Raw genomic sequence first — 21,170 nt, 5'->3', positions numbered from 1 at the left:
AAAATCTCATCGTTATGTGCTGGAGGATGAAACGGATCTTTATTAACATCTAGGTATCGAACTACCATAGGTGTACTCAATGGATGAGCTTTGTCCATATGAAAACGCTTAAGGACTTTTTTTATATAGTTCGATTCATGAATGAAAATTCCACCCTTCGTATGTTCGAACTGCAGGCCGAGACAATACTTTGTAGTGCCTAAATTTTTCATCTCAAACTCACTTTTTAAATAATCAGCTGCTTGTCGAATCTCTTCAGGAGATCCAATAATATTCAAATCATCAACATACACAGCTATGATTACAAATCCCGACTCTGTCCTCTTTATGAATAAACATGGACTTATTTGATTATGGCAAAATCCTTTCTTTATTAAGTACTCACTAAGACGATTGTACCACATACGTCCTGATTGTTTAAGTCCGTAGAAGGACCTTTTCAATTTGATGGAGTACATACGACGAGACTTTGACTGTAATGCTTCAGGCATTTTTAATCCTTTTGGGATTCTCATATAGATATCTGTATCCAATGACCCATACAGATATGCAGTTACCACATCCATGAGCTGAATTTGCAACTGTTCAATTACTGATAAACTGATCAAAAATCTAAGTGTGCATCCACTACAGGTGAATATGTTTCAGTATAATCAATTCCGGGCTTTTGAGTAAAGCCTTGGGCCACAAGTCTAGCTTTGTACCTTACAACTTCATTTCGTTCATTTCTCTTGCGTATAAACACCCACTTATAGCCAACAGGTCTGACACCTTTTGGTGTTGGAATTATTGGTCCAAATACTTCTCGCTTATTTAGCGAGTCCCACTTATAGCCAACAGGTCTGACACCTTTTGGTGTTGGAATTATTGGTCCAAATACTTTTCGCTTATTTAGCGAGTCTAACTCATCTTGTATGGCCCTTTTCCAACTTTTCCAATCATTTCGATGTCTACATTCCTCCATAGTTTGAGGATCATTTTCATCTTCATCCATGATTTGGACGGCTATAGAATAGGCAAAAATATCATTCATTTCAATTTCTTTTCGATACCAACCTAAACTGTCATGAGCATAATTAATAGACATCTCGTAACTGTCCTCGAGATCTTGCTCATTGCTTTTGGAGTCATCAGATAAAACCGCTTGCTCATTACTTTTAGAGTCTTCAGATAAAACCGCTTCAGGGATTTTATCCTTAGAGACACTAGTGGTCACATTCATATCGTGATTAACTGAGACGACATATTCCTTTCTCTTTCGAGGATTTGCATCTTTAGAGCCAAGTGGTCTACCACGCTTCCGGCGTATTTGTGACTCAGATGCATTTGATTTATTAAGAATCGGTTCAGGGACTTCTAAACGAGCTGGAACATTTTCAGCCGGAATATGTAATTTTGTGACCTTTTTGGTATCTATCAACGCTTCTGGTAGCCTATTTGCAACACTTTGCAAATGTATGATCCGTTGAACTTCAAGTTCACTATCATTTGTCCGTGGATCCATAAAAGACATAGATGTTGCATTCCATGCAATATCTTTCCTTTTAATCTCCTTATCTACTCCCCCTAATGCCGGGAATACTGTCTCATTAAATTGACAATCCAAGTACCTAGCAGTGAATTGATCACCGGTCATTGGTTCAAGGTACTTAATAATTGAGGGAGATTCAAAACCAACATATATTCCCAGTCTCCGTGTGGCCCCATTTTAGTTCGTTGAGGAGGGGGTATCGGGACATACACCGCACAACCAAACACCTTTAAATGAGATATATTTGGTTCTCTTTCGGAGACCAATTGTAATGGAGAAAATTTATGGTAAGCGATAGGTCTGAGACGAATTAGAGCCGCTGCATGCAAAATTGCATGCCCCCATGCCGATGAAGGCAATTTTGACCTCATCAATAAGGGTCTAGCTATTAATTGTAATCGCTTAATTAACGACTCTGCCAGGCCGTTTGAGTATGTTTATGGTAAGCGGTAGGTCTGAGACGAATTAGAGCCGCTGCATGCAAAATTGCATGCCCCCATGCCGATGAAGGCAATTTTGACCTCATCAATAAGGGTCTAGCTATTAATTGTAACCGCTTGATTAACGACTCTGCCAGGCTGTTTTGAGTATGTACATGAGTAACTGGATGCTCTACAACTATCCCAATTGATTGACAATAATCATTGAAGGATTTAGAAGTAAATTCTCCCGCATTATCTAGTCTTATCCTTTTAATAGGATAATCAGGAAAATGAGCGCTCAATTTAATAATTTGGGCTAACAGTCTTGCAAAAGCAACATTTCGTGTTGACAACAAGCTTATATGTGACCAACGTGTTGATGCGTCAATCAACACCATAAAGTATTTAAATGGCCCACATGACGGTGTTATTGGCCTGCATATGTCTCCTTGAATTCGTTCAAGAAACATAGGAGATTCTAAATTCACTTTTGTCATAGATGGCTTTGTAATTAGTTTTCCAAGAGAACAAGCCGAACATATAAAATCACTTTTAACAAGGAACTTCAGGTCCTTTAGTGAGTGTCCATATGAATTTTCAATGATCCTATACATCATTGTTTTACCTGGGTGGCCAAGTCTATCATGCCACAAAGTAAAAATACTTTGATCAACTAACTTCGGGTTAGTGATACTATGTGTTTCAACGGAGCATATCAATGTGCCATATAAGCCAGAAGTATATGTTCTCATTCTTTCTAAAACTTGCTTCTCGCCAGTTTTATATGTTGTAAGGTACAGATATTCGATACCATTTTCATTCATGGTTTCAATATGAAAACCATTTTGTCGAATATCCTTGAAATTCAATAAGTTCCTTTGTTTGATATGTAATCTTGTTTCTTCAGGTAGCAAGATAGTAGCTCTTTCGGAGCCTTCAATAAGATTACTAACTCCTAAAATAGTACTCACATTTGTTCTTTTCATTAACAAGTTTGAGAAAACTTTCTTATTTCTCATAATTGTATGCGTAGTTGCACTATTAACAAGACAATGCTCCTTGTCATTGAGATTTGTAATGGCTTGATCGATTCTATATAAATGAAATAGATATATAATAAGTAAAAGAAACACTTCATTCATAAAATATAAAAACATTACTAGATAAAAAAAAATACCTTACAAATGAAAGTAAACATAACTAAATACTGGAAATATACTAATAACATTTGGGATAAATCTAATCAACAAGCATGTCGAAATCCTCAGTAATGTTTCCAAACTGTAAGGGCAACTCTGGGAGATTTTTGTCATCGTTTTCAATAGACTGGAAAAAATCTGATGCATCCATATGGGTATTGTCTGATATTCCAGCCTCAATAAGATTAGTCTCAACTTCTTTACCCTTTGCTTTCACAGAAGCCTGGTATAATTTGACTAGATGTTGTGTCGTACGACAGGTACGGGACCAATGTCTAGACATCCCACATCTATGGCAAAGATCTCCATTTGTAGTTTTCTCTTGTTGATTCTTTGCCTTGTTCCCATTGTTCATCTGAATATTGGGATTAATCCATGTATTACCACGACCATTACAGCAACCACGACCACGACTGTGACCGCCACAACCACGACCATAAGAATGGCCTCGTGGTGGGCCATGGTATCGACCACGCCCCTTTCGTGAAGAAGTAGCATTTGCTTCAGGCAATGCCGTTGAAATTTCATGAAGTGGTTTGGAACCAGTGGGTCGGGTGTGATGGTTATTCAACAAAAGCTGATTATTTTCTTCTGCAACAAGCAGGCATGAAATCAACTCTGAATAGATTTTGAACCCACGTTCCCTGTACTGCTGCTGGAGTACAAGGTTGGATGCATGAAAAGTAGAAAATATTTTTTCCAACATCTGTTCATCCGTCACATCTTCTCCACACAACCTCAATTTTGATACAATTCGAAACATTTCAGAATTATATTCAGCAATCGTTTTGAAATCTTGCAGTCGCAATTGTATCCACTCATATCTTGCACGTGGTAAGATTACAGTCTTTTGATGGTCAAATCGATCCTTTAAACTTTTTCAGAGTTGAAAAGGACTTTTGACTGTTAAATATTGAGACTTCAGAAACATCAAGAGCAACGAAATCCAATTTTGTGAGATTGGCCATTAAGCTACAACAAGTTAATATATACTTTTAGCATAATATTCAACATATACATAAAAGTAAAATAATATATATTACACATGATATAAAGTAAAAATGACATGAAATATTACTAACATTAAGTTACATATAAGTTACCATGTAATTAGTATGAATTATTTTGGCATGCATACATGAAATTAAATATATATAAGTTTGGCTTAAATCCTATAATGTTACAAATAGCAATTAAATGGTATTCATGCCAAAATTATTTTCTTAACAAATAAATTTTGTTGCATATACTAGCAAAACATGAAAAATACATACATGGGCATATGAAACAAAACTATGTTATCGAACAATTATCACAAATCAAATAAATAAACGAAGAAGCATCGGGCTTCTTGATCAAGCCATTATCTCAAAACACTTCAGGTGGTGAGAAAATTAAGCATATACTTATCATCGCTTCAGGGATGATATTGCACATAGTTGGTATAAAATATTTCACCTACTACTGGAGATGATTTTAACTCATTACTTACTTCAGGAAGCAATGAAATTTTATAGAACATATCCACTTCAGGGGATAAAATCAAGAATTGTATGCCTGCTTCTGGAGGCAATATCACATCCACTTCAGGGGATGAAATCGAGAATTTATATATATGTCTACTTCAGGAGACATTGAAATATATAATATAATTACTCATATTTTATTATGAAGAATCAAGAATAAAAGTAGCTATGATATTGTAGAGGTAAACAAACAAAGAATAAAAATTATACTGATAAAATTAACATTTTACCTTGATCGATCGTAATGTAACGTCGTGCTGATAACGTGTTATAAACTTAGAGAAATTCTAAGTTTATTGGCCTATCACTCTTAATAGACCACTTCAGGGGATAAAATCAAGAATTGTATGCCTGCTTCTGGAGGCAATATCACATCCACTTCAGGGGATGAAATCGAGAATTTATATATATGTCTACTTCAGGAGACATTGAAATATATAATATAATTACTCATATTTTATTATGAAGAATCAAGAATAAAAGTAGCTATGATATTGTAGAGGTAAACAAACAAAGAATAAAAATTATACTGATAAAATTAACATTTTACCTTGATCGATCGTAATGTAACGTCGTGCTGATAACGTGTTATAAACTTAGAGAAATTCTAAGTTTATTGGCCTATCACTCTTAATAGAATATAAAGAAATAATATATGTATTTGTCCAACAAACTTTCTTATTCACTCCGAAATCTATTTACAAATGAAATACATGGTGGTATTTATAGACCACAAAAAATGTGGTTACAAAATACACCATAAATCATTATAATTACAAATCATAATGGGGGATACAAAAGGGTATAACATAATGGGTATTAAAAAAGAATATGAAGAGGTGTATGCATTCATATATACATATTATATATAATAGAAAAGAAATTAATTGGAGGACATCTCTGTTTGTATCTATGTAAGTATCTTTTTAGCTCCATAATTTGTTTATTTTATGTAATTATTTTATTTTTATGGTGTAACTCATCTTGAAACATTTTTTGTGGATGTGAACTTTTCTGGATCTGTGGTTGTTTGTGGATTTTTGGTTTGAATAGTGTGAATCTTTTGGCATGAGGAATGATAATTTTGATCATGAATCATACTTTTTGTGTCGGTATATACTTGTAGTGGTGACTTCAAGACTTAATTGCTTGAGTAAGGTTTGACCTGATCTATTATGTACTTTATTCTAAAATCATCATAACAAAGCATAACAAAGAACGAAGGTCTTGCTTAAAAGACTGTCATTTTTCTTTTGGGCGTCTGTTGTGTCTATAATGATTCATGCTCTTCTTAGTTATATGATGGCCTTCTTACTTATCTCTTTTAAGCATTGCATTGGTTGTTCGTATTTACGTGCAGACGTCTTGACTCTTGCCATATCGATGCATTTGACAGTTGGCTTGTATGAATGTTTTTTGACCACATAGGTGAGCAAGCTTGTGGACTTGTATAAGGGAAGTTCGGAGGAATGATCGTAGAAGGCGGTAGAGCTTGAGGGAGTCATCAACGCTTTAGAAGTAAGTCTGTTTGTAATTTTTATTAAAATTTCCAAATGACCCATAATAAACGTCCTCTTATGAACATGCAATAGTTTTGGTTGAGGAATCACAAACTTATCAGTTTTTCCTCATGCATGGTAACTACTAATGGAGTGTGTATAAAGTGGCAACTAGGAGGAATACTACAGCTGTGCTGGGAGGGCTGGGGCTTTGAAAACAATAACACACATGATGACTAAAGAAAGTAAAAAGTCTTTGCAAAGAATGGTGGTAAAAGGTTTTCTTGGCTCCCAATCTTCATTTCATGCATTAGACATGTTTCCTTTTATGAGTTTGTATTGTTATCTTGAAATCTTGATATTCATCACTTACATATGGTGCAGTACTTTTCTTTAAATCTAGCAAGTTTGTTCTTTTGAAAAATATTCTTGGATGATTTTTCAATGGTTTCCAATTGATATACTATTGTGGGCGTTCCTCATCTTTTTTATTGGGATGTACTTCAGTGTAATCTCAATCAAGTAAACAATATGTGCTCTTTATGGTATATTGAGTTTTGTGAGACATATTTGATTGTTGGAATGTCTGTGATAGTTTAGCATTTTGGGGTTAGACTCTTGGTTCAATTGAAATTACATAGAACTTCTCATATTCCAATTTTGATGCAAGGACCCAATAAACCATTTCAAATGTAAAGGATTTCTACCATTTTAAGTTTTTATTGGTCGTCTATTATACTATCAAACTACTTTTCTTTTGTTTTCTTTTTTCAAATACTATCAAAATACTTTTTCTTTCTTTGAGTTTATCAAGAGTGACAGTTGGTAATTTGACGAATAATTTTATGAAGCATAAGATTGAGACATGAATGTGCACTTGCGTTATGTGATTGTTGCTTTGAGTAAATGTGGAGTAGTTGAGGTCTAATTTCATGTATTTTAAATTGCTGGAAAAAGAGTTGGAATGTCTTTGCTTCCATTCAATCATAGGAGTTCTTGTGAAATCATATATGTTTTTCAAAACGCCGCCCGATTGATCCTTATTAGCCTAAATTGGGACATGCATCATTTTGAAAAATTCAAAGGCCATTCCCCGTAAAAATTTCTTTTAGCATGAATGAAAAAAAAAAAAAGAAAGAATAGCAAGAAAAAGGAAACTCACATATGCTCCGCTGGTTTAGGTCACTTAGTAACTGGGTAACTTCATCACAAATGTTGTTATTCACATAAAACGGTGACTAGAGCCATGAGCATGCAAAGCACTTTAGGTAAAATATTTTTTGGTTGAGTAACCGGGTGCCTTCACCACAAGTGTTGTCATTCGCGTCAAAAGACCGAAATACGGCCTAACGCAAGTCACGAGCAGAAAAGAAAAAAGAAAGGAAATAAAAGCCGTGACAAAACAAAAGGGGAAGAAAAAAGAAAAAAAAATCATTAGTGGCCAAAAAAAGAAAGAACAACAAAAATAGTCCCAACGTAGGCATAAATAAGGAGATAAAGGGTGTTGTGTTGAAGCGATGAGTATGGTGACATTTAGAAACCTATGATTTTGTGGAAGCTTGATTGTTCTACTCTCTACTTGGCAAGACAATGTTGTGATGTGATTGGCCTCTTACCCTCATTACGATAAGTTAGCATTTGCATTATGTATTGCATTTGTGTTTTAAGATTATTTGCACATAGGTTACATTTGTTATTGCGAATTATTGGCAGAATATTGGGAACATGTTTTTTGCAGTGTCAGACTTTTACTTGAGGCTGCATTGGTTTAAGGTTGGCGGAGTTTGATAAGCTTAGCTTTTACATATTTATAGTAGGGAATGATAGTATTTTATTTTGTCTAGGAGGCAATAACTTCAACAAATTTGCAACAGTCTTTTCCTTCTATTTTTGGTTTATATCATGTGTAAAAGCCTTTATTTTGACATGCTTTGCCTTATCTGACTACTATTTTTGGTTCGGAAGTGATAGATTCTGGCATTGATATTATTTTACCAATAAAACTGGGAATAATTATACTAACAAATGTTTGAGTGCTATATTATTATAGTTCTCTTTAATATTATGGACTGTTCCTTTTTAGATGGCCATATTAGCAGGGTGCAAGTTCAGTATATAGCAGCGGTGATGCTTATGAGGATCCTTCTCCCCCAAGGATAAAACTTTTTAACTATACCATAGTAGTCAGTGGCGCACGGCGCACAATGGCCCCAAGGGCACCTGGAGCCATGGCGCACGGCGCGCGCCTTTTCGAGGATGGCGCAAATAGTGATCTCTAGAACTTTTATGATTGGAAAGCTATGTTCTGTCATTGTTAGATGGGTTGGGAGGCCCCCATTATATTTTCTGGCATTGATGCATTAGTCTCTCAACTTGAATATTGCATGCATGTAGCTCTTGTGGTTATATTATTTGAGAAATCTTGTGCTGTAACTTATGAGTATGTTAATGATGTGTATGTGGTCTGCATTTTTCCTTGATTCCTTTACCTTTTTTGGTTTTTCTAAGTTTAGATGCAAATAATTAAAGTTGCAAAACAAACTCATATGAGATTACTTAATATAATCAAATAGTCATCCCTGAGAAATACATATTTAAATATGCAAAAATTGGATTTGCCGACGTTTTGCTGAATTACATAATAAATCTTCAATAACCTTTGTAGATCAAAGATTGACAAAAACACTGAATTAATGGAAAAAGACAGTGGAGCCAATTCGGGTTCAGGGTCGAGACCAATGTCCTCATGCGGTCGTCTTTTGGTTAATGATGGAACTGCGTGAGGCCTGGTGAGACGACAATAGTTTCGTGGAAAAAGCTCACATAAGCCACCTGGAGTAAGGCAAGTGGGTTTGGCCCATCAGCTTCTTGCCCATTTTCGGAAGCCTATCAGCAGCCAGTGTCTCAGCTACTGGTTCTGACTCCTATAGTGGCTTCTTCGAAGCAGCCGCCGGAGGAGAATGAAACGAAGTATCCCTAGCTCAAGCAGGGACAAACAGTTTCAGCACCGTTATTGAGAAAATCAGGCGAATATATGTGGTATGTTTCATGGATTACTGAGTTTAAGGGTAACTTATTGATTCAATTTGAATTTTAAAACTTATTGATAGTTTTGTACGTGAATATGCTATTTTGGAAGAAGTATAGTAGGTACATCTTATAGATGAATTTGTGCTAGAAAATTTAATATTTTATCGATTAGTAAAAGAATTCATGATTGTCAATTTTGTTTGATTATTGCTGATTATTTGGCGCAATTACGATATTGTTGGAATTTTGTTTTAATTTTACACTGTTAATTTATCGTAAATTGAACTTTTAGCACTTATTTAATTATTCAATATACATACTTGACAGATTCATGTTAGGCGAACTGAAAAGAGAGGCACACATTACAAATTTAATGTTTGCGATATGCTGATATATGCTTATTAATTGCTTACCTACAAAATTAGTTGGTAATTACACGATTATGCTTTTTTTTTTTTTCAATGTCATGATTTTATTTTGTGATGTGCGAAATTTGTAGGATCATGGAAGTAGTGAAGAGGAAGATGCTGCTCTGGATTATGCAATTAGCTCTCAATTTGAAGCTTGTTCTGCCTTACATTGACCATGCTTTCCCATGCAGAATATCTTGATATGTTTAAAACAAATTCACCTGCTGAGGAATCAAGAGTTGGCTCTAAGAAACTGCTGCCGAAGGGGATGACCTGAAAAAGAATTTGGAGACTGAGCATTCCCTGGGTTTTCTTGACCATTTAATGTTGGGAACCCCTGCTTCTCCTGTGAGAAAAATTGTGAGAAAATCCTGCTGGAGAGTGGTAAGGACGATACTCTTGTTGGTTGGGGGGTTGAAGTGAGCTCCTCCAGCCTCAGTTTAGTATTGGACTAAAAAAGATTTCCTTCATTAATGATATTGAGTTGGTGTTTGCTGCTTCTTCATCGCTTAGCTGCATTCCGTTATACAATCTGTTAGTTATTCTATTCATGTTTGGTGTTTACATTGATGATACTGAGTTGGTGTTTGCTGCTTCTTCATCGCTTAGCTGCATTCCATTGTACAATCTGTTAGTTATTCTCTTTCATTCTGACGCTGTAGAACATCAATGAATCCAATTGAGTTTTCGTTCTAATGCTTCAGTACATTGTAAGGAGTCCTATATTGTTATCATATCTTCATTAACTTGGTTTCTTCTCTGCTCCTTTTTCTCTTCTAAGTTTTGGAAATCTGAAATATTCTGATAAGAACTTTTTATGTTACAAGGGAACTGGATTTATGATATGGATCTCTTCGAGCCATTAAAATATTAGGAACATTTATAGGCATTTAAGCTAGAATAGCTAAGGAAGGCTCCAAAGCAGTCTTTGCTCATATAATCGAAAAATTTATTTTGAATAACCCACACCGTTTAACTATTGAGATGCAGGTAGCCATATCCAAGAAAGCTTCTCGTGATGAAGCAGCTGAGAAAGAAAACTTGGCAAAGGTGAGAGCTAGCATGAGCCAGGAGGATCTTGCTGAACACTATCGTGATGAGATGGTGACAATACTATAAATATTTTCTGTAAATTTCTTCTCTTTTTCTAATAAAGTTCATTGCTTCCAATTGTAGGTTGGTGATATCAATTGGATAAAGGTCTTGCAGCATGATCTATTCACAAATGATCTTTTATATGCTGAAGTTGTTTTCAATATGAGATCTTTGAAGTAAGAGCTTCTTCCTTTGGTACCATTATTCTGGTGAGATGGCAACTAGTAGTTGTTCCACAACCCACTTTTTGGAAACAACTGCATGTTTCATAGATATATTTCTTAAAAAGCTGTTAATTCTGTTAACTAAATCATTCCTAGAACCTCCTTTTTCCCCATAGGACCATTGTTGTGACAACCATCTGAGATGCCTTCTGTCCTGCAAAGAAAAAACCATATTTATAGATCAGTATCAGAAAATCAATCATCGTTGATCGCCTCCCCCCTCTTCATGTGATGGATGCAACTATGTCATGTCCATTTTATGTGTTATACCACTATCCTATCAATAAATACGGTACCTAAGCCTGAAAGGCCCATGTATATTACCTCCATCGTCAGCTACAACAGGGCAGTGTAGTCAGTCAAGCAGAATGACCCAAGCTCTTTAGTCTGAGGCTCGGTTTGAACTTTTTCGAGCCTGCAATTTTTTATTGTTTCTCTCTTGTTTTAGTATGATGGAAGTGTACATACTTAAGAAAAACCATAACAGCTTTGAAATCTTTTATGCTGTAATATCTGAAGAAAGAAACCTGGAGTATAATTGTTGAAACATAATGTTGTTACCAGTCTTGTAATGGAGATTTAGTTTTCAAGAAATAGAACCTCATGTGATATACTGAAGATAATTGGTTTTGCTTTCTGTTGGCTTTAGGAGTTTCATGGTAACTCTCATCACCAAATCAAACATTAAATTTATATGGTATGTGGTGTCAACAGCCAGTCATTGCTGGAGATGGGTACTAAAGATTTGGATTTTGTACAACTGAACCAATTAATTAGAAGAAAAGCTGGTGAGATATCACTATATCCTTTCACACCATCAGTTCGAGGGAAGGAGGATCTGTGCAGCCATATAATTGTTCGAGGCAAAGCTATGTCAGAACGTGTTGAAGATTTATTTACCCTGTTAATTTCTAGTATTTTTCTTTTTAATTTAACTACATGCAAATTTCGAACCTTACCATCGTCACTTTTGCATAAATAGTTTGTATAGCCATGACCCAAGGTATGGGCCATGGCTTAGTTGAAAAGTGTTGGTAGTTATTTTACAGGTTCATGTGTGCATATTTATATTCATTTCTTTTGTTCATGTTCTTTTTAAGCATGGTGCACTTCTCTATATGTTAGAAGTTTTAAGAAAGGGGACAAAGTGATAAGTTAACATCTTATGCAGGTCAGGGCTTGGTCCTCTATGTGGGTCTCGTTTTGTTCTGTTGCCTCGTGTTCTAGTTTTGATCTTATTGAATTAACTGGTAGGTTTTGTCATTTTCTAAAGAAACCAACTGCCTCAAGCTCAATGGGACAACAAGCTTTGGTCCTCAACTATTACTTTCCTTATCAAATTTATCAGAAATAGCTGAAGATTGATTCGGTTGTTGAAATTGTCAATTTGGTCAATCGTCTTCTTCAAGATGTTCAATTGACGGACCAGAAGCGTTTTAAGCAATTTGTTTCTCAAAGCATAGCAAGAATGGAGATTGATCTCTGACAGAACTGAGACTAATTTGCCTTCTTCGACTAAGTCATGTTAATTATTGATTTCCATAATAGTTTATGAGGCAAGTGGACATAGCATTGCATTGCAAGGATGGATGCTAAGCTCAATGTTGCTTGTTGGATCTCTGAACATATGGTTGGTGTCAGGTTTATGTGTTTGGAGTCTAATTTTCACATTTGATATTTGGAAAGCATGTTGATGTTGTATAGTATTATGAGACGCATCACCATCGGTTATATGGTTAAGCATTTGCTAGCCATTGACTGAATTTTAGAAACTTGGCTATAAACCATGATTGGTGTTTCGTTAATTGTGGGAAGTTGGAGCATATGTGAGTTTTGTTTTGAATTAGCTTTGCTGCTTTGATAGATAACATTATTGTTAACATTATACACTAGTATGCACTCTTTCACTTGATTATAGAAACCTGGCAAGATTAATCCATTATGTTTCTTGGCATCTATTTATGCATGGATGTAGCCCAATCCATTTTAAGACAAACATCAAGATTCTTTCATGTGTGGAACTTTGTAATGGAGATAGGAAAAGAAACAATTAGTACTTTAGTAACCATGAACGATGGTGACCACCAATCATTGCTCTCCATCATGCAAGTACAGTTGGTGCTTGTGTGGAGTATTTAGGATTAATGTTTCTAATTGTTGTTTGTTGCCTAATATTTGAAGTACTTTTCAGGTGGAGCAACGAACCACAAATTCAGATAATTTCCAAGAGGCGATCCCCAAGGCAAAGAAACATCGAAACAAAATACAGCATGGATGGTGTTTTGGAAAATAAGATTTACGACTTATATGACCTTTATGTTGAGGTAATATATCAGCTTTTAATACCTCCGTTCGATGAATATTGTTGTACTGATATACCTAACTTGCTAATTTCATTCCAAAACTTGAAGAAGATTCAGGCTCGCCAATCACAAAGCTGTATGAAGAGGTAAGTGGCATATCTGTGGTCGAGAATAGGTCCATTGTTTATGTGGAGGAACATAAATGCATTAATCTACATAGGAAAGTTGTGCACTGTGACCCTGTATTTTCTCATATATTCCTCTTATTAGTTAGTCTCTTAAGTAAGAAATTGAAATGTTTGAACCTGCATTTTACCTCCTCCACGTAGATGTTACCACACACTGATACTGAAGTTATTCGTTCCTCCTATTTTGCAAGGGGGTTTTCACATTTCCCCTGGATTATATCTAGTAAGTTTCAAAAACTTTAGTCTGGATCCTATAGTAGGAGATGAATCTCATTTTAGAGTGTGGAAGACAGAACCAGTATTTGTTGCATCATTTGTGTTGCCACTAATACAGAATTGACATGGACAATGGCATTACTGAGAACGAAAATAGAGTTGCAGTGTAAAACATGGGAATGTAAAATAGGGATGCCCAACAATTTGCTTGATTCTGTTGCTTTTTTAAATTCAGGAACACCACCTCCTATTAGCACACTAAAAAAGTACTTTAGTTGTTCAGTTAGTGTTTTCTTTTTTAATATTTTTGAGTAATAGAATAATTATTAACTTATCCACATGAGTTGTGTATAACTGATTTTTGATTGTATGGTTAAAATATTCTCTTTTTTTCTTTCTTTTGAAATTGGATCTGTTTTGTTAACTAACTATAAGATTAATGATAATTGGTTTAAAATAGAATGTAGGGTTAAAAAATGGATTTTGCACCCCTAATTATGATAGATTTAAAAAATTTAACTCCATCATAACGTATTTTCATGGTCATTTTCATTTTGATCTTTATTTAGGCAATAATAGTGACGCAGTACCATTATTGTAAAATTTCTTTCATTTTGAGATTATTTTCTTTCCTTTCATTTAATTAAAATATATTGGATATGTTTAACTAAGTAGTTATTAAACTTGAGGGGATTAGGATTATCATTTTAATGGGTTACAACTTATTGTAGCTATATATTCTTTTATGCACAATTCAATTGTTGCAATCATTTAGTTTATTTATCTTCTTTTTTATTTAGTTAAATAAAAATAATAAAAAAATTCAATTGTTTGAATTAACCTTTCATATGTATGTAATGAGGTCAATAGTGAAAATAAAGTCTAAATTCATTTTTGAGTGTTTCGTTTTGCGTTGTAGAGATAGAGAGAGAAAATAAGAGATATGTTCTGAAAATTGGTGTATGTTTTGATTTCTTTTTGTGTAACTTAAAATATTTTTGGAGGGAAAAAGTTCTCTGTTGATTTGTTAAATTATATCCCCTTTATATGTAATTTATATTTGTTGTTGGGTTGAAATGTATATATTATGTGTGGTAAATAAGTTATTAAATTTTATTTTTTTGAAATAATATATATTTTATAAATTATATTATTTATAATTAATCACATCACTTTCACTATAATTAATTATTAATTAAAACATGAATACCACTTCTTTTAACATAATAAATAAATAGTTATTTCTTTATGTATTTTGTGACTAATTATTGAAATAAATGAACATGCCAAAAAGAAAAAGGTTCCATGGAAAAGTTCTATTTTGTAAAAATTATAAAATTAGTGATAGAACATCGGGCATAAAATTTCATGATAAAATTCGTACTATTTAGCATATTACTTTTATTATTTATGAGTATGTATCCCTATTTAGCATCTAATGATAACTGGTTTAAAATAAAATGTAAGGTTAAAAATGGATTTTGCTCTTTAAATTAAACATCTTGCATAAGTTATATAACTGATAGATTCAAAAATTTTAACTCCATCATCATATTTCAAAAATGTGTTTTCAGATCATTCTCATTTTTATTTATTTCAAACTAAGAACTTTATTTAGGCAATAAAAATGATGGAATATAAGTAGTGTAAAATTATTTTTAGTTTTAGATTATTTTCTTTCCCATAAAATTTATGTATTGGATATATTTTATTAACTAGTTATTTATTAAGTTTGAGGGATTACAATTATTTTTTATAATTATTTTAAAAGAATTGTAACTTATGGTAGCTGTATTTATTTAAAATTTTCTATCTTTTAGTTAAATAAATAGAAATAAAAAAAAACAATTGTTTGAATTAAACCTGTCGTAATGAGGTCAATTAGAGAAATAAATTAAATGAACTGTTACTCTTTTTGGAGTGTTTGTTTTGCATTATGGAGATAGAAGAAAAAAATAGAAATAAATTATGTCTTGAAATTAGTGTTTGTTTGAATTTATTTTTGAAATAAACTTAAATATGTGTTGTATGTGTAGTTTTGTTTTTGGATGAACAAATTTCACTGTTAATTTGTTAAATTATGTCCCCTTTATATAATTAGTGTTAATTTATATTTGTAGGTGCATTGAAACATATATCATGTGTTAAACAAGTTATTAAATTTTATTTTTTTAAAATAATAATTAAATTATTAATCACATCACTACCTAATTATATCTTTTTTATTTTGTCACGAATTATTGAAATAAATGAACATGCCAAGAAAATACGATTATTTTGTAAAAATTATAAAATTTGTGATAAAATACTGTGCAAAAGTATATTGACTTGATTTGCATGGTTAGTGTTTGGTAAAATCCGTATATGCATTTGATATAATCATTAGATTTATAACTTTAAATTCTATCATCATTTTAAATTAAATTGTTTTGTATATTTTAGGTCACTATCTATCACGTATTTAGAGTTCATGCCTTAAATCAAATATTTTGGTAAAATTATATAATCGATAGATTTAATCATATTTGTAAACTGTATTGGTATGATCATTCTCATTTTACCTTTAGAGAACAACATATATTTATCTGAATTAAAACTTTATTTAGGCAATTAAAATGAGAACTTTTTCTGAACTTTTTGCTAAAAAGTTATATTTTAGTAGTATAAACATACCAAATTAAAATTTTCATACGAATCGAGTATGCTATTGTGTTGATAGTGCTATTATAAGGTTTATGGTAATTAATTTTTGATTGTCATAATATTAAGTCGTTATTTTCTGATATATTTATTATTTAATTAATTTTTACTCGTATTAGAAGATATTAAACAAATTAAATAATAAAAAATTTACTTAATATTTAAATTTTCTTTCATGTGCAAAGTTCTAGTATTTTTATTTAGGCAAAATTATAAAATCGGTCCCGTAAGTATGGGGGTGGCATAATTGGGACCAAAAACACGGACGTGTTTAAGTATTTTCCCGCCTAAAGCCACATCATTCACCACGCAAGCTCCTACGTGTTTAAGTTGCGCACGTTATGTTGAAATCCTAAGCCCCAATTATGCCCCCCCGTTGCTACCACTATTGCAATTTTGCCTTTTTTTTTTATTTATCTAGTTTATCTTACTTAATGAATAAATTGACAAATACTTGTTATAATTGAAGACAATTAAAGAGAATAAAATGAGGTGTACAAATAATTTGCTTATATACAAAAGAAAATAATAACACAAAAAAGAATGACATTGATACATGAGTGCATCAAAAACAAAAAGACATAATACATAAAATTCCCCTGCTCTAAAATTTTTTCAAAAAAATCTTTTGTTAGGAGAATAGGATAGAAATCTCCTTCTGTATTCTAAAACTCAGCAACATTCCATTAGTAATTAATGGAAGGTGCATTTTTGCATTTTACCCTTTTTTTAGGTATTTTTCACTAAAATGTCTTTTATTTTATTTTATTTTGTTTTTGCATTTTTTTATAATTTAAATTAAAATATTAAATTATATTTAATATATTTAATATTAAATATAAATTATATGATATTTAAATTCAAATAATTTTATAATTGTTAACTTTTAAATCTAAAATTATTTTAAATTAATTAAAATATATATTTAATTTAAATTAAAATATTAAATTATATTTAATATATTTAATATTAAATATAAATTATATGATATTTAAATTCAAATAATTTTATAATTGTTAACTTTTAAATCTAAAATTATTTTAAATTAATTAAAATATATATTTATATTATAATAATTATTTAAAATATTCTTAATTAACTAAAAAATATTTTCATTAATATAATTAAAATTAATTAAAAAAATAGAACAATTTCATGCCTTCAATTTTAGTTTTCGTCTTCGAAGAGATTAGGTTCAGACACAACATCCGAACATGTTTGTCATTGATTCATCGCCGTCCGATCAAATTTCGGTCTCAGAGACGATTCTAACGAGATTGACATCACTCAAATTGGTAAAGAATTCACGAAGATATAATTAAAATAATAAATTATATTTAATTTATTTAATATTAAATATAAATTATATTATATTTAAATTCAAATAATTTTATAATTGTTAACTTTTAAATCTAAAATTATTTTAAATTAATTAAAATATAGATTTATATTATAATAATTATTTAAAATATTCTTAATTAACTAAAAAATATTTTTATTAATATCATTAAAATTAATTAAAAATTAAAAAAAAGAAAAATCAAACAATTTCATGCCTTCAATTTTAGTTTTCGTCAATCGAAGAGATTAGGTTCAGACACAACCTCCGAACATGTTTTGATTCATCGCATCGCCGTCCGATCAAATTTCGGTCTCAGAGACGATTCGACTGACATCACTCAAATTGGTAAAGAATTTACGAAGATATAATGATCTTAATAAATCGTATTGCCGTAGCGGAGATGGTGGTGGGGTAGTTAGCTTTTTTTTTTTTGGAATTTAATAATAATTTTTAAAATTTAAATTTAATAAGTTAAATAATTTATTGAATTTAAACTTTTTATTTTTTAAAATTGAACGATTGAAATTAATTGATTAGATCATTAATATTTGTTCAAAGAAGAGCGCTCATTAAAATAAGAAATAATATATATTAAGTGTATAACAATCATTTTCAAAAAAAATTAACACCGTTAGTTGAATTTAACAGAGAGGAGGTGATTGATTTAAGTTTTATAAAACACTGGGGAGCTTTTCACCTATTCTCATAATAGGAGAGTTTTTTTATACATTTTGTCCAAAACAAGAAGAATGACATCTAACATATGTGACACTCTGTTTCATCTTATTTGTATACAATCCCATATTTCAAATCCCATTTTTCTTTGTTATATTAATCAACAAATTATTTACATGCCTTATCTTATTCTCTTTAGTTGTCTTTTGCCGTAGCAACAAAAATTAGTCAATTTGTTCATTCTCTTAAAAATATTTATTCTTATGAAAAATGACCATCTTTTTTGTAGAAAAAAATATTTTAATACACATAAAATTAATTAAATAAACTGAAATAGATAAATGAATAAAAGTACTACAACTTTGAGCATGTTGTGTGAAATTTTTATTGTTTAGTTTTTTTAATCTTATAATAAGAGTAAGAGCTAATTAAATAATAAAATATCAAAGAATATTTTAACCATTATGAATCAGAAGATAACAGTATGAAATCTTAATAAATAGCACCACCACCAACATATTCAATTTTTTTAAATATAAATAATGTTTTAATTATAAATGAAAGTGCCAGTGATGTGACAATGTTTTAATGAATAATTAATTATAAATAATGTTTTAATGGGATTGGAAGTGATGTGACTAATTTTACATAATTAATTATTTATGAAATATATATTTAGCTTTTTGAAAAAATAAAAATTAATAATTTATTTACCACACAAATATAATTATATGAACATGTAAAATTTTATTCATCTGGAAACATACACTATATATATTTTAATCTGTTTTTAGTTATCTAAAAGAAAATTCCAAACATATTTATTTTTTTCTTTCCACCACAACAAAAAACATATGTAAGAGTCCATTTAATTTAGACTCTAAATAAAATAACGGATAACGCTAATCGACCTCATTACATACATGTGGTCATTTCATTCAAACTATTGTGTTTTTATTATTTTTATTTATTTAATTAAAAGAGAAGATAAATAAACTAAATAATAATACAATTTAATTGTGCATAAATAGAAAATTTTAAATAAATATAGCTATTATAAGTTTAAAATGATTATTAACTAGTGACAAAAGATTGTGCATTAAATTTCATTTGAAACAATTGATACCACATATATAATAACAATTCTAGTGAAAGAGTCGAGGAGAGACAAAAAGAAATAATTAACTAATTGTTAAATGCATAATTATTTAATTATAAATAATATTTTAATTATAAATGGAACTGGCAGAACGATTTAATTAAAATTAATCATAAATAATGTTGTAATGATTAATTGTAAATAATTAATTATTTATGAGATATACCATTATTTTTTGTAAAAACTAAAATTTAATAATTTATTCACCACAAAAATAAAATAAAAATAAATTTTGTCCCTCTGAAAAGATAACTAAACTTACAATATATATTTTAATCTTTTTAGTTCTAAATTAAAAAATAAAATATACCTATTTATCTCAATTTTTCTCTCTACAACACAAAATAAACACTCCAAAAATAAAACAAAAATATGAAAGAATTTAAATAAAATAAATAATAACACTAATTAACCTCATTGCGTATATGAACTTTATTAGGAGGAGGTTCCATTCCTGTCAAGATTACAAGGTAATAAGCTCATTTTTTTCCCTAATCAAATTTTTTGTTAATTTTATTTGAATTTTTTAAATGAATTTAGTTTTGTAGAGAGAAGGGTCTGCCCAGTCAGCATACAAGCCACGTACACTCCCATGTGGCAGGACACGTGGTTAATTGACCGGAAATTGGACCAACTAATTTACACATTAGTAAATTCCAGGTAAATTTAAAATTTTGGCCAGAAAAAAAACAGTGAAAAACCCTCAATGGACTAAATCTAATCAATTTTGCAAGTTACTGGAGTTAATAAAAAATAGGGACAAAATGCATAAAATCCCCCTGTATTTTTAAAAGTCTGCAAAAAGCACCCCCCCTGTTTTCAGAATAGGCTAAAACCCCCCTCCTGTTTTGTTTTAATCAGCAAAAAACCCCCATTCTGTTAGCAATTAACGGGAAGTGGAGAAGACGCGCGTATGTTGCGTTTGGTAGTCTTTCTCTGTGGTTTAGGTTGATATTTAATGATTTTTTGTACCAAAATACCCCTCTATAGGTCTATATAACATACAAAGGGGTTTCTTGCTTGTTTTATGTATTATTTTTGTCATTTCTCACCTTAAAAAATAAATTAAATTTTGCCATATTAAATTTAAATTGAAATATTAAATTAAATTATATTTAAATTCAAATAATTTTGTATTTGTTAATTATTAAATCTAACTAATATTTTTAATTAATTAAAATATATATTTAATTACAATAATTATTATTAATTAGCCAAAATATTTAATTATTATAATTATTTAAAATATTCTTAATTAACTAAATTATATTTTAACTAATATAATTAAAATTAATTAAAAAATTAAAAAAAAAGGTGGGGATTTTCGCCCCTTTTTCGCCGGAAACTTAAACTTAGAAATAAGTTTCCGGCGCCATCCGGATGAAGTTTTAACGGCAAATGGTACCATTCGAATTCTCTCTTTAAGACGCACATTTACATACCTTCAATTTGAGTTTTCGTCAATCATAGAGAGTGGGCTCAAGTCACGATCTCCAAACATATTTTTCGTCGATTCGTCTCCGTCCGATCGAATCTCGATCTCAAACCACCACCATTAGACTCGTCTCTTCAATACGATTCTAACGAGACCGGCCTCACTCAATTTGATAAAGAATTTACGAAGATACAATAATTTAATAAACTTTTGACC

The 21,170-nt window shown here is 31.1% G+C and overlaps 1 protein-coding gene and 1 pseudogene across 1 annotated transcript; one reads left to right on the top strand and one right to left on the bottom strand.

Moving 5' to 3' along the window:
- Window positions 1-3,192: 3,192 nt before the first annotated feature.
- LOC105179097 lies at window positions 3,193-3,915 on the bottom strand. Its single transcript, XM_011102691.1, has one exon. It carries the CDS (start codon window positions 3,913-3,915, stop codon window positions 3,193-3,195), a length of 723 nt encoding a protein of 240 aa, XP_011100993.1.
- A 3,127-nt stretch (window positions 3,916-7,042) lies between these two features.
- The window catches only part of LOC105179096, an 18,078-nt pseudogene continuing 3,950 nt past the window's right edge, over window positions 7,043-21,170 (top strand).

This window comes from Sesamum indicum, unplaced genomic scaffold (genome assembly GCF_000512975.1).
Source record: "Sesamum indicum cultivar Zhongzhi No. 13 unplaced genomic scaffold, S_indicum_v1.0 scaffold00121, whole genome shotgun sequence".
NCBI classification, from domain to species: domain Eukaryota; kingdom Viridiplantae; phylum Streptophyta; class Magnoliopsida; order Lamiales; family Pedaliaceae; genus Sesamum; species Sesamum indicum.
This window is presented reverse-complemented; position numbering and strand designations above follow the sequence as displayed.